Below are 15,100 nucleotides of genomic sequence, written 5' to 3'. Positions count from 1 at the left end.
CAGATTCTACATTACAGCTAACCATTAGGAAACTATTACCTGTCATGGTTTGGTGTGGTATCAAAGAATATCCAGTTATCTGAAGAAGCCATTAAAATATTTTCTTCATATAACTTCAGTCAAAACAACCTATCACCCAGAATGAACACAGAAGCAGGTATGAGAATTCAGCTGTCTTCTATTAACCAAACATTAAGAAGATTTGCAAAACAGTGCTATTCTACTTACTATTTTTGTTTTGGAAAATAGTTTTCATTAAAAAATATGCTATTAATCTTAACCCCATGACTCTGCAATTCCTTTCCTACATGTATATACAACAGAATGTGTGAACGTGTGCTCCAAGAGCATCATTCGTGATAGGAAAATTTGGAAAACAACCAAAATGTAGTATAAGTTCACAAAGGTGAAGAGTATATAGTAATGAAAATGAAAAAACTACAACATTTATGAATCTCAAACATAATGCCGAACAAAATAAATCAGACACAAAATAATGCATACTGCATGATACCTGTATAAAGTTCAGAACACCAGAAGAACAGAACAACACTGCTTAGGGACGGAGGTGTGGGTGCTGTAACTAAGAAAGAGGAGCTGGAAAGACTGCGAACTCTGCGGAGAGGTGGGGGGGGCGGGAGAGACACAGAGGGGATCTAGGTGAAGGGCAGTGCTTGACTTGTGACCTGCACCGTAGCAGAAATAAACCCAAACAGATCAGCAATCACAGGAAGTGACAAAGATTAATTTCACCATTAAGAAGTAGCTTCTCGGGGCTTCCCTGGTGGCGCAGTGGTTGAGAGTCCGCCTGCCGATGCAGGGGACGCGGGTTCGTGCCCCGGTCCGGGAAGATCCCACATGCCGCGGAGCGGCTGGGCCCGTGAGCCACGGCCGCTGAGCCTGCGCGTCCGGAGCCTGTGCTCCGCAACGGGAGAGGCCACAACAGTGAGAGGCCCACGTACCGCAAAAAAAAAAAAAAAAAAAAGTAGCTTCGTGCCGCACACTAAAGACTAAAGACACCACACACAGCAACGAAGACCCAGCACAGCCAAATAAGTCAATGAATAACTTAAATTAAAAAAAAAGAATCAGAAGAAGAAGTAGCTTCTCAAATGCAAATCAAAACCACAATGAGGTATCACGTCACACCTGTCAGAATGGCTATTCTCAAAAAGGCCACAAATAACAACCACTGGTGAGGTTGTGGAGAAAAGGGCAGTCTTGTGCACTGCTGGTGCGAATGCAAACTGGTGCAGTCTCTGTGGGAAACAACGTGGAGGTTCCTCAAAAAACAAAAAATAGAACTACATACAATCTGGGTAGACAGCTGAAGAAAATGAAAACACTAATTTGAAAAGACACATGCACCCCAATGTTCACTGCAGCACTGTTTACAACAGCCAAGACAAGGAAGCAGCCTAAGTGTCCATCGACAGATACTGGATAAAGAGCGTGCGGTACATAGATATACACGTATACAATGGAATGCTACCCAGCCATTAAAAAAAAGAAATTTTGCATTTGCAACAACATGGATGGACTTGGAGGGCATTACGCTGAGGGAAATAAGTCAGAGAATGACAAATGCTGCATGTTATCACTTACACGTGGAACTGAAAAATAAAACTACCGAATATAACAGAACAGAGAAACAGACGCGCATATAGAGAACAAACTAGTAGCTGTCAGTGTGGAGAGGGAAGGGGGAGGGGCAAGGTAGGGGCAAGGATTTAAAAGATACAAACTACTATGTATAAAATAGATAAGCAACAGGGATATAAGGATATATTGTATAGCACAGGGAATACAGCCAATATTTTATACTAACTATAAATGGAGTATAAACTTTAGGAATTGTGAGTCACTATGTTGTACACCTGAAACTTACTGTGTATCAACTTTACCTCAATAAAAAAATAAATAAATGGCTTCTCAAAGGAGACCAAATTGAGTATACTTCTATGCTGACTGCACAAGGACACTTACAAGATGCAACACAGAGCAAATGAAAACAAGAGGCTACGAAAAGGAGAGGAAGGGAGGGAGGGAGAGAGCTCAGCTACCTGCACAAACAGTAAACAAAAAGCCCTGAGGAGGGGCCACCACAACCAAAGGAACAATGTACTGAGATTTAATCAATCAACCTGTATTCATCCAGCACAGCCTTAAAACCTAGAGACCAAAAATGGAAACATTTACAAGAAAAAGGGACAAATACACACGCACAGTGGGAGGTGTTAACTGACCTTACTCAGAAATCAGCAGATTAAGCACAACAAAATTAGTTAAGAACACAAAAGGATCTAAGAACACAATTAACAAGGGGTTGATCTAATGGGAGTACACAGAGTCCTCTATCTAAACGCTGAGAAAACATTTTCAAGCACACATGGAACTTTTATAAAAACCTAACCACATACTAGTGTAACTGACTGATAAGGGGTCACTGTAATACATGCCATGATCTCCAACTGTAACAGCATTAAATTAAAAGTCAATATGATTAAAGGTGATCCGAGAGATATATGTTTGGATATTTACAGATACTTCAAAACAATTTATGGTTAAAAACAGAAATAATCAAAATTGGATAACACTTAAAATTGAGCCAATACAACTAGCAATTCAAAATCTAGAGCAGTAATTAGAGGTTTCCAGCACACATCAGGGCAGAGTAAGAAAAACTGATGAGAAGAACTGCAGGTAGAGAGACAGAAGAGTGGCCACAGAGAAAGAAGAGACGAGACCTGTGGTGGCCTCAGCAGGGCTGTGTGGTGAAGGTCACCTGGCAATCAGTGAGTGGCACTGGGCTGTCTCCCATCCGCCCCCCAGCAGGCGGGCTGAGCAAGGCCAGGTTCCCGCCAGGTCTCTGGGGTGAGATAAGTACAAGAATGCAGCTCCCAAGGCAGCTGGTACCAAGCTCAGGCTCCCCAGACACTTGTCAGCAGCCCTGAGAAGAGGCCTAGAAAATGGAGAGCCCCCCACACTGACACGCACCCCACCTTGTCACGGCATCTGTACCCTGCTCCCAAGAACAAGAAACTGGGAGAACCACATGTCTCAACTTACTGACAGCGTCTGTCTGTAATTCGGGACCCTGTGGTGCTTGCCATCACTATCTTTCAGCACACTGAACAGAACAGAACATCTGTGGAGGGATAAACAAGAATCTGCCCACAAGCGAGCCTCTGGGAAGACAGAGAGGATGGTGAGGAGACAAGGTAGAGGGATGGACACTGCACCACTCTCTCTGTGCCCCGGAACTTCTATCAGAGGCACCACAGCGTTAACCAAATACTGCCGTGTGCGCGCACGCACACGCGCACACACACGCACACACACACACACACACAGAGTAGTAATTAATGAAATAGACAAAGTGAAAGAGATTTTAAAAATTAAAAAAAAGTTCTTTGAAAAGACGAAATCAACACACTTCTAGAAAGAGTGGTTAAAAAAAGAGAAAGAAAAAGCACAGATATGAGGAATGAAAAGAGCTGTATCTACAGGTACGGTAGGAGCTGAAAACAGACCACCCACACACTGCTTCATACCCCAAATGACAATTTCTAAGAATGTAACTTACCACGACTAACTCGAATAGCAATGGAAAATCTCTTATCACTTAAAGAAACTGAACCAAAAGTTTAAAAGTTACCCAGAGACATGCCTGTCTGTGAAGGGAACAGGAGGAGGCTGACAGCAGGAGGCGCGAGGCCACAGGCAGACGACGCTAGAGCATCTGCACTCTGCTGGGCGCGAGCCGGACGGGAGCAAAGAGAGGGAATGAACAGCAAAAGCAACAGAGGATGGACAGGGGTGGGCACCTGGGAGGCAACTTCCCTCGTCCACAGGGGTGATCAGCCCAGCAGGGCCAAGTGGGTGGGGGTTGTTTGGGAAGAGAGGAGAAGGAAGGGAGTGCTCCATCTCTGCATCTGGGGGCGCAGTGACAAAGCCAGGGCGACACGCTGGACGCCCTTCCACGACCTGGCACCTCGCAGTCGGAAAGCAGGACCCCAGCGGTGCTTTTCTCCAGTCACGTCTGCCAGCCAGGGGCAGCACTGAACCAGGCCCCAGGCAGACGAGTTAGCGGCTTTCCAAGAGAGAAATGACAGTGAGCTCAGAGGGACCTGACGGTGGGAAAGGGACCGAGGAGGTCCAAGAACTATGGCAACGGAGGACACTCAGGCAAGTGACCTAGAAAGACAGGATCCAGTCGGATGTGTGAACCAAAGTCCTCTTAGGTGTGTGGGCAGGACAAAGGTCTAGGCACAGAAGAGGAGGTCTCTGGAGAAATGGACAACGTGGAGCTGGGAGGCACAGAGCAGGGAGAAACATCAGTGCCCCACCACGACTGCCGGTAACAGAATGTGTATCTGCAAGAGAGCAATTCAGCTCCGGGTCCACTGTCCGTGCTCAGAGCCCTTACCCTGAAGATCAGAGACAGCGGGACACACACAAACTCGTAACTCTGGGCCCACCAGAGAGCACAAAGGACCGGCTGAACGGGACAAGTGTGACAGGCCACCTGGGGACAAGGCGAGGAAGGCAGGCAGCCATGAGTGGGTCGGAGGCCACAGCGCAGCATGTGACAAGTCCTTAAAGGTTGGGTGTGGCCGGTGGGACTTGCCAGGCCGGGCCCTTCTCTGGGAGCCAGCAGAAGCCTTCACTGCTGAGGTGGTGGGCGGTCTGCACCCGAGGCCCAGGCTGATCCTCCGAGAAGAGGGGACCGAGCCCTCCAGGAGACAGGCCCAGGACCCACATGGACACGAGCACAGGCCACACCCCGAGGCCCCTACAGATGCAGGCAGAGTCTGGCTGCCACGCGGCAGGGGCAGCATCACCAGGAAAGCTGCACCCCGAAGCCCGGGCACAGGACTGCCCAAGGCTCAGGCCGGACAGGGGAACCGAGGAAGCACCAGGCAGGAGGCTCTCGCCGCCGGCACACGGCGCGGGCAGAGTGTGGAGAGAGACCCCGCGGCCCGCACAAGCACAGGGGGCAGCAGCCGCCAGGGAGACGAGCCACAGCAGCCCCAGGGCCCGTCAGACTGGCCGAGCGGGCCCCCTGCGTCTGCACGTGCTGCCTGGCACTGCCCCCAGCGAGAGCGAGGAGCAACAACACTGAAGGGAGAAGCAACACCAACACTACACAAACTCTTCCAGAAAAGAGGAGCAGGAACACATCTCAACTCACTTTACGAGGCCCTGAAAGACACAAAAGACAAGAAGACTTTAATGAGCCTCCATGGGCAGACCCTCTTCACAAGCACAGACGCGCAGTTCTCAACCAAACGTGACACGGACAAAGCATGTCCACGGAAAGACATGTGCAAGGACGTTCACAACAGCTTGACGCAAAGAACAGTCCAAATCTGGAAACAACAGAAACGTCCATCAACAGTGAACAGGTAAACAAACTGTGGTATATCTCTGCAAGTTATTCAGCAATAAAAAGGAACAAACGACTGATGCACAACTCTCAAAGCACAACACCAAGAAGTCTACGGGACACCCCAGAAAAAGCAAATCCACGGGGACAAAAATCACGTCCGTGGTTATTACGAGGGGTTGGGAGGAGGGGAAGGGCTGCCTACCGAGGTGAACAAGGGAACACCTGGGGGTTCTGTATCTTAGCCGTGGTAGTGGTGTTTACACAACTGTATAAATCTGTCAAAACTCAGTGAACTATATACACTTTAAAATGAGTGAGTTTTACTAGGTGTAAATTACATCTCATTAGTTTAAAAAGTTCAGCAATTTTAACCAGCTTGAGCAAAGAGGCCAACTGTACAATAGCAACAGAAGGTTTACGTCTACAAACATAGGTCAACATTATACCTCTGTGGTCCCTGGTGTCACTTTTTTGATGAGGAGAGAAAGCCTCGTGTGTTGATCCATTATCCAGGACAAACTGGGAAGTCAGGAAATGAGACTCCCCTCGTGGCAAGACTAGTTATGGGAAATGACAGGCAATTTCGCTTCTGCCTCCAAAACCAGGATGAGCAACAGCAACCCTTCTCCCAAAGGCACAGTCAGGCCAAAACACAAGAGCAGGACTGGAAACAGGAAGAAGAGACGGCAAACTTCAAGAAGCAAAGAAAATGCGCTAGCCGGGGGAGACTCAAGAATGCTGACTGGAAGTGAGCAGGGAACAAATGGGTATCAGTAAGCTAAACAGCCTTCCATTAGAAAATGGAAAACAGACCAAATACTTTAAGTGGACACAGGAAGAAAACAAAAGTAAAATAAAATGATAAAAGCACAAAGATCTGAGGGTGAAAAAACTTCAGACCGACTATGCCATCTTTTTAATCCTTAATTCCGGATTTATCCATTGCTTTGTTCATTCATTTATTTATTCATCAATTCAAATATTTTGGGTACCTAAAATATGCCAGGCTAGCACTGTTCTTGGTAAGAAAATACACAAAAAGAGCTACCCTCTTGGAGTGTACAGTCCAATGAAGGAAAAAGACAAACAAAATGAATAAGTAAAATGCACAGTGTATTAGAAAGAAGTGCTGAGGGGAGAACAGAGCAGGAAAAGGGGTGTGTGGGAGGGGCTGAGTGAGAAGTAAATTTCTATTTTGATAAACAACAGATTTTGAGTTTTAGCTACTAAAGCACTACTATAGAAACTGGCACGTGAGCTGGGGTGCTGCCTTCAAGGAAACCCTAAAACAGAAGCCACTGGCTCAGTGGCGGGCAGCAAGGGGGCTCAGGCGAAGGGGCAGCAAACTGTCGGCGACCAGTGTGCAAAGCAGTCCCAGGTCAGGAAACAGAATGTGGTGCTGGGTGCTGCTGTCATCGGCCACGTGCAGAGTGGCATTAGCAGAAAGACAACAGCTCAGAAAACAATCATCAAGCAGAAATCAAAGGAACGGAAGAGCCCTAGAATGCGGGGCCTCAAATGGCTGCAAAAGCCAACTCCTTCCAGAACCCAAAGAGCAGGTTTGCAAGCCCTTTCAGAACCAGGGCCCATGCAGACACCGTCTGGGCTAAAGATCCTGATGTTCTCAAGAAGGTCTCATTTAGCCGAGGCAGGAAATCAATGGAAAAGGGGTGGGGGGGAGTCCGACTTGAGAATTGCATCTGGGAAAGAATTTCAGGCGAGTTACCAGCGCATGGAATTGTCTAGCACTAATAAGCACACGAACGCCTCTAGCTTTTCACCAAGCTACACTGCCAAAGACATCCTGAGAGCAGACTTAAAAAGCCAAAACCCACCCTGCGGGCCCCCCAGGCTTGCTGACGGGGCTGTCTGACCGAGGAGGGCAGGGCCCTTCCTACTGACTGCAGGTGTCATCAGGAAGAGGGGCGGGGACCCCAGCCGCTGGAGCCAGGGACGAGGAGATGGCGCGGGAGGGAGTTCCTCCAGAAAGCAGACCCAAATGAGCCATCTCGCGCGCCGTTCCGCTCCGCCGGGCCGGGCACTCACCGCCGGCGGGTCGAGGCTGCCGCGCCGCTCCTCGTTCTCCACGGTGCGCCGGCAGTCCGGGCACACCCACAGAGGCAGGTGCAGCACGCTGTTGCCCTTGGGCGCCATGGACAGGGCCAGCTTGCTTGCAGTCTTTACTCCACTCTCTAAGAACGAAGAGTCTTTCCGCTCGCTTCTGCACAGAAGACAGTAATCCCCAGCGGGGTAGGGTGGTGTTCTATGATTCATGCCAAAATTAAAAGGAGTCTGGAACAGAAAAAAAATTTGTGTTTTCAAAACATGAGCCCGAGAAGGGTCGTCTGCACCGTAGAGAAATCATCCTGAAAATCCTGAAGATAGGTTCGAGAGAGGGACACCTGGGCAACAGGTGAGCAGGGAAGCCAGAGTACACATGGGATGGAGCTGTCAGGACCCCCAGGCCTCTCTCCCATCTGGAGTGCCCCTACCGTGAACCCATCAGGTGGGAAAGTGCACCAGGACCCATGCCAAGCCTATTCTGGCTGGAACGTTGCCCAGATGCTCCCCCAGCCCTGCCCAGCCAGCAGCCCAGCTCTTCCCTCAGCCCATGGCTCTCTCCCTGTTTTCCTGTACCCAGGCTCGCACAGGCCATTGGCTGTACTCGTTACCTGGACTACGTATAAGCATGTACACGACTGGTGCCACAGCTGACAGAGTGCTCTCAAATGGGCCCCAGGCTCCATTATCAAAGCCTGGAATGACCAGGTATCAGGTGCTTAAACAAGGGGGCTGAATGGATAAATGAACAAACGAGTGATTCAAAGAATGAATAACGGGACTTCCCTGGTGGCGCAGTGCTTAGAAATCCGCCTGCCAGTGCAGGGGACACAGGTTTGAACCCTGCTCCAGGAAGACCCCACATGCCACGGAGCAACTGAGCCCGTGCATGCCACAACTACTGAGCCTGAGCTCTACAGCCCACAAGCCACAACTACTGAAGCCTGCATGCCCTACAGCCCACGTGCCGCAACTACTGAACCCATGTGCTGCAACTATTGAGGCCTGCGCGCCTGCAGCCCGTGCTCCGCAACAAGAGAAGCCACTGCAATGAGAAGCCCGCGCACTGCAATGAGGCGTGGCCCCTGCTTACTGCAACTAGAGAGAGCCCACGCATAGCAATGAAGACCCAACACAGCCAAAAATAAATAAAATTAAAAAAAAAACAATGAGTGACAGCACCATTAAGACGCCAAAGACTTGCACGTATATTCTTACCTGCTTTCATAAACCAGTGATCAAAACTGCTTACACCTGTCACATCCACAGGGTTCCCTGGATTTAACCAAACCCAGCTCAGCAGCCATCTGAATGTCTGGGGTGCAAGGGGAGAGAACTGAGTACTATCTCCCATGGAAGTAGCTGTCTTTCTCTGTCCCAACAAATCCAAGCAGCCTGTCACCGACAGAACAGCCACAGCCTTCAAACCTCTCTAGGCCGCCTTGCTTACCCAGAGCAGAAGATGATGGGCCCCAAGGTTAGAAAGGTCCCCGAGCAGAAATCATAATGCTAAGAGCCAGAACTGTCTTGCGAGCACCCAGTTCATTATCCACTCATCTGTCTGTCTGTCCATCGTCCATCCATCCAGTGTTTACCGGAAGCCCACCGTGTGCCAAGGCACAGGCCCAGGCACTGGAGACACAGTGGTGAATAAAACAAAAATCTCTGCCGTTAGGGAGGTAATTCTTGTCAAACACAAAGACAAAGTAAAAAATACAGAACATTAGATAGTGGTAACTGAGAAGGAGAGAAGAGCAAGAGAAAGTGTCTGGGGCCGGGGACGATGCCCTTCATTCACCGTGGCCATCAGGGCCTCCCTGAGGAGACATCTGAAGTGTGGGGCTGCTGGAAGCCGCACGGACACCTGAGAGCAAGCGCACAGGCCCCGGGGCAGAGATGGAGGGGAAAGGGAGCAGGGAGCCCGGCACGGCCTGGCCCCACTCGTGTCCTAACGGGGAGACAGGATGTGCGTGGAGAAGAGATGTGATGGCAGAAAGGAAGGGGCCCAGGAGACCGGGGTGAAGCCGCTGTGAAGGCAGAGCCCATAGGACGACCGAGGAGCCCGACGTCAGGGGAGAGGAGAGAGGCCAGACAGCCCCCCCGACTGTGGACTGCGCGTGTGGAACAGCTCCGAGGTGAGGAGGACCTCGGCCGTAGGCATCTGGAACACACTGCATGTCAGGCATCCTTACAGGTCAGGTGACTGGGTCCTGCTGGTCCCAGAGGGACACCAGACAAGCACAGACAGAACCAGCCAGCGCCCCATGGCAGTAAGCGCTCCTCCACCAACAGGAAGAAATGAAGTCTCCAAGGGTGCAGAGTGGGACCAGCAGGAGAGCACGGCTTCAGTGAGAGCAAAGCTAAGCTGAGACCCAAGTGCTAAGGAAAAACAAACGGAAAAGAGCCGTGTGAAGATCCTGGAGAGGAGCGCTGGCGCAGGGAACTGCTGCGAACGCGGGCCTGTCCGGGGCAGGATGAAGGCCGGAGGCTGAAGCTTGTGCCCCGTGAGGGGCTGGAGATTGCTCAGAAGGGGGTGGCGTGACCCAATTTTCATCTTACAGGGAAACCTGTTGTGTGAACAATGGACTCTGAGGAGGTGACCACACGTGAGGCAGTTCCAGGTGCAGGCGGCCCTGGAGGAGCAGAGCGGTCAGGCTCGGGGGCTCGCCCTCCCGGACAGTGGACCCACCAGCAACGGGGGACAGGCTGCAGCGGTGGAAGGAGCAAGGGTTGGTTTTGGCCGCTGTGCGGTCAAAGTGTGCGTCAGCCACCCAGACAACGTGGAGCACGGCACCTGCTGGAGCAGCGACCGGAGGGGTGCAGCCGGATATGCAATTTGGGGTCTGTAAAGCCAGAGCCAGATGGGATGATCTGCGGAGGGCATGCAGCCAGTGTCCTGAACGGAGGTCAAACTTCTCGAGGCTTGACCACTATGCTCAAGAAGGAAGCGAGTCCTCTCGGGAGGTGAAGCTCTACTCTGCGAACCTCTTTCAGACAAAGCAAGTGACACTCACACAACAGCAAAGCCTGACTAAACCTCAAGCTAACCACATACTAGTGCTTGCCACATGGTCACCCTCCCGTGACTAAACGTGAGGGACAAATATAAGTCCCACTGGTTCTCGTAAAAACATTTTACAGGTGCACTGAAGTATAACTGAGGAACAATAAGCTGAAAAGATCTAAAGTATGGGACGTGAATAGTTCGGACACGTGAACACGCGTGTGAAACCATGCGACAACCAAGATAATAGACATCGTCCTAACCCCGAAGGTTCCAGGAGGCCCTCTGCTCCCTCTTTCTCCCCGCTGCCTCTTCCCTCCACCCTTCAGAGGCCACCGCTGGACTGAGTTCTGTCCCTGCAGATCACTGGGCAACTTCTAGAACTGTTTATAAATGACGTCACATAACATATTCTCTTGTGTCTGGCTTCTTTCACTGAGTGTCCTTACCTGGAGACGATTCCATTCACAAGTCTGTTCTAGCCCTGAGAGTAGTCCACTGTGTGGGCGAGCCACAACTTGCTCATCCACTCTTTTCTTCTGCCCTTAATTTTTATTTATTTATTTATTTTGCTCACCCATTCTGCTGCTTGGAACCATTCAGGTTATTTCCAGTTTTCAGCTATTACAAATAATAGTGGCTATGAACATTCATGTATAAATCTTGCTGTGAACACATGTTTTTGTTTCTCTTGCATAAATACCAAGGAATAGAATGACTGGGTTGTCTAACTTTTAAGAAAATGCCAGGACTTCCCTGGCGGTTCAGTGGTTAGGACTCCATGCTTTCACTGCCAAGGGCCTGGGTTCAATCCCTGGTCGGAGAATTGAGATCCCACATGCCACGTGGCACCGCCAAAAAAAAAAAAAAAGAAGAAATTGCCAAACCTCTCCCAAAGAGCAGTGTTAAAGAGTCCCAGCTAGCCTATATCCTCATCAGTAAGTTTTTAAATTGCAGCCACTGTAATGTGTATAGTATTGTCTCAATGTGGTTTCCCTAATAATACGTTAAATATCTTTTCACAGGCTTATGCAGTATCTATTCAAACTTTTGGCCTGGCTCAAGGTCTATCAATTTTATTATTCTTAAAATAATCAGCTTTTGGTTTCATGGGTTTTTCCTTATTAAAAATCTTTCTTTCACTGACTTTTGCTTTTATGTTATTATTTCATTTCTTTGAGTTACTTTGGGTATAAGCGGCTTCTTCATCTTCTATTTTCTTAAGGTGGAAGCATAGGTCATCAAGCCCTTTCTCTTGCATAAAAAGGTGGTTAATGCTGTAAATTTCCCTAGTAAGCACTGCTTTGGCAGCATTTTACAAGTTCTGATGTGTTGTGTTCTCATTCTCATTCAGTTCAAAATACTTTCTAACTTCCGTCTTGATTTCTTCTTTGACTCATGAGTTGTTTAAAGTGTGGTTTAGTTTCCAAATATTCGTAGTTTTCTAAATATCATTCGGTTACTGATTTTTTATTTTTTTATTATTTTTTTTGTGGTACGCGGGCCTCTCCCGTTGCGGAGCACAGGCTCCGGACGCGCAGGCTCAGCGGCCATGGCTCACGGGCCCAGCCGCTCTGCGGCATGTGGGATCTTCCTGGACCCGGGCATGAACCCGCGTCCCCTGCATCGGCAGGCAGACTCTCAACCACTGTGCCACCAGGGAAGCCCTCTGTTACTGATTTTTTTAAATATAATTCCACTGCAGTCAGAGAGGATATTCTGTACTATTTTAATTATACCAAATTTATCAATACTTTTTTATGGCCCAGAATATGGTCTATTTTAGTAAATGTTCAATGTTTACTTAAAAGAATGTGTATGTATGCTGCTGTTGTTGGGTAGCGTGTACTATAAATTGTCTGTTCAGTCACGTTGGCCAATGGTGTCATTCAAGTCTTCTTTAACTTCACTGATTTTCTATTTACCTTTTCTATCAATTATTGAGAGAGATATTAAAATCTCCAAACACAACTATGATTTGTCTATTTTTCCTTGAAGTTCTATCAATTTTTCCTCCATATATTGTGAAGCTTCATTATTAGGTTCAAAAATGTTCAGGACTGTTATGTCCTCTTGATGAACTGAGCCCTGTACCAGTATGATGTGACTGTTTTTACCCTGGTAACATTCTTTATTCTTTGCTCCTGTATTGATTTGTCTGACACTAGTACAGCCACTCCAGCTTTCTTTTCACATAAGCAATGCATATCTTTCTTTATAACTTTTTTTTTTTTTTTTTTGGCTGCACCACAGGGCATGTGGGATCTTAGTTCCCCGACCAGGGATCAAACCCGTGTCCCCTGCAATGGAAGCCTGGAGTCTTAACCACTGGACCGCCAGGGAAGTCTATCTATGACTTAACTTTTAGCTTACCTGAGTCTTTATATTTAAAGCAAGTTACCTGCAGAAAGCATACAGTTATGTCTTGTTTTTTGTTCCAACCTCACAATCTTTTAAAACTGGGATACTCAAACCATTTACATTAAATACAATTACTGATATGATTGGGTTTTTTAAATCTACCATCTTATTCTTTATTTTCCTACTGATTCATATTTTGTTTCCTTTTTCTTCTTTTTTAGCCTTAAAAAGTTGAGTAATTTTTGTGGTGCTGTGTTCTCTCTTCTGCTGGCTTGTGAGCTGCTCCTCTTTTCTTTTTGAATTGGCTGCTTTAGTGTGTACCGTATACATTTTGCCTTGTCACAATCAGCGATCAAATAAAACTTTATCACCTTAGTTTCCCATCTCCTGGTCTTCTTTATGCTATTGTTGTCATACCTTTTACCTCTACCTAAAACCCCCATAACTCATTGTTATTTTTGCTCCAGACAGGAAATTATATTTTAAAGTAATTTAAAAAAACACATTTACCCATATATTTACAATTTCCAGTGCTCTTCATTTGTTTGTAAAGATTCAGATTTCCATCTGGTGTCATTTTTCTTCTGCCTGAGGACTTCCTTTAACATTTCCTGTGATGAAGAACCCCTGGTCATGAATTCTTTCAGCTATTTATGTATGAAAAATCTTGATCTCATTTTCTTTTTTTTTTTTCATTTTCATTTTTGAAACATTTTTACTGGTTTAGAATTCTAGGTTACGTTCTTCTTCCTTTTACTATGTTAAAGCTGTCCTCCTTCTATCCTCTGGCTTGTACTATTTGCCGTGAGAAGTCTGCTATTAGTCTTATCGCTGAAGTTTTCTTTTAATCACTATTTTCAGCATTATAAAATTATGATGTGACTGGGTGCAGTTTTCTTCATGTTTCTTGTGCCTGAGGCTTTTTGAACTTCTTGGATTTGTGGCTTAGAGTTTTCATCAAACTTGAAAATTTTTCAGCCATTATTCCTTTAAATATATAAATTTTTATTCCTCATCCCCACTCTTTCTTTCTTTCTTTCAACATACATATAGTGTGCTGTTTGAAGTTGTTTCACAACTCATTGATGCTCTGTTCTTTTTATTTTGTCTTTTTATTTTTATTGTGGTACGCGGGCCTCTCACTGTTGTGGCCTCTCCCGCTGTGGAGCACAGGCTCCAGACGCGCAGGCTCAGCGGCCATGGCTCACGGGCCCAGCTGCTCCGCGGCATGTGGGATCCTCCCGGACCGGGGCACGAACCCGTGTCCCCTGCATCGGCAGGCAGACTCTCAACCACTGCGCCACCAGGGAAGCCCTGTTCTTTTTAATTTTTTTAAAATTTCAATCTTCAACTCTCTCATGGTTCTTTTTGGGTAGTTTCTATTCCTAGCTCTTCAAATTCACTAATCTTTTCTTCTACAGTGTCTAATCTGTTGCTAATCTTCACATAATGTATTTTTTATCACAGACTGTAGTTTGCAACTCAAGATGTTCATCTGGGTTTTCTTATATTCTGTTTCTTCTTAACACACTCATGCTTTCCTCTATCTTCCTGAATGTGGAGAACATCCAATAGCAATAACAACTGTCCTTATCTAGTAATTCTATCATATGTGTCATTTCTGAGTCTGTTTCTATTCATTGATTTTGCTCCTCATTGTGGACGGTATTTGCTTGCTTCTTTCTCTGCCTGGTAATTTTTGACTAGATTACAGTTTTATCCTGTTAGGTACTATTTCATTCCTTCAAATATTTCTGAGCTTTGTTGGGGGCCATGGTTAGGTTATTTGGGAAGAGTCTGGTTCTTTGAAGGCTCACTTGTAAGCTTTGGGAGGCAGGATCAGAGCACCTTTAATCTTCCCCACTACTGAGGCAATACCATTGGGAGCACACACTGACTGCTGGGAACACTAACTACTTGGGGCCCTATATGAGCTCCAAGGATTGTTCTACTACTCACTTCCAGGGTTCTTTTCCTGTGCTCAGAGTTTCCACATGTGCACGTGCTCATCAGTACCCACATGAAGATTTGAGGGGAACGCCGTGTGTCTCCAGAGCTCTATTTTTCTCCTTGCAGCTCTCTCTTCTCTGGTATTCTGCCCTGCAGATTCACTTTGGCCTGCCCAAATTCTCAGCTCGGTCTCCTCAACTCTGTTTGGGCTACTCCTCCTTCCTCCTCGAACCATGGCCTGCAAATTCTTTCCAGGTAGTAAGTTTGGCCAATCCTAGGGCTCATCTAGCTTATCTTCACTCAGGGATCATGGTCCTGCACTGTCTACTGTC

The 15,100-nt window shown here is 47.3% G+C and overlaps 1 protein-coding gene across 4 annotated transcripts in view; it reads right to left on the bottom strand.

Moving 5' to 3' along the window:
• Positions 1–15,100, bottom strand: part of FAM193A (family with sequence similarity 193 member A) — a 174,016-nt gene that overhangs the window by 92,903 nt on the left and 66,013 nt on the right. For 3 of the 4 annotated variants that reach the window (XM_079919309.1, XM_079919311.1, XM_079919310.1), the window contains exon 2: positions 7,439–7,684. The exons of the other annotated variant lie outside the window; for it this stretch is intronic. In XM_079919309.1, the coding sequence (XP_079775435.1) occupies positions 7,439–7,684 (246 nt within the window). The remainder of the gene's footprint in view (positions 1–7,438; positions 7,685–15,100) is intronic. 4 annotated transcript variants of the gene reach the window in all.

Source organism: Stenella coeruleoalba (assembly GCF_951394435.1).
Source record: "Stenella coeruleoalba genome assembly, chromosome: 4".
NCBI classification, from domain to species: domain Eukaryota; kingdom Metazoa; phylum Chordata; class Mammalia; order Artiodactyla; family Delphinidae; genus Stenella; species Stenella coeruleoalba.
Note: the sequence above shows the minus strand (reverse complement) of the source record. Positions and strands in the feature narration are given on the sequence as shown.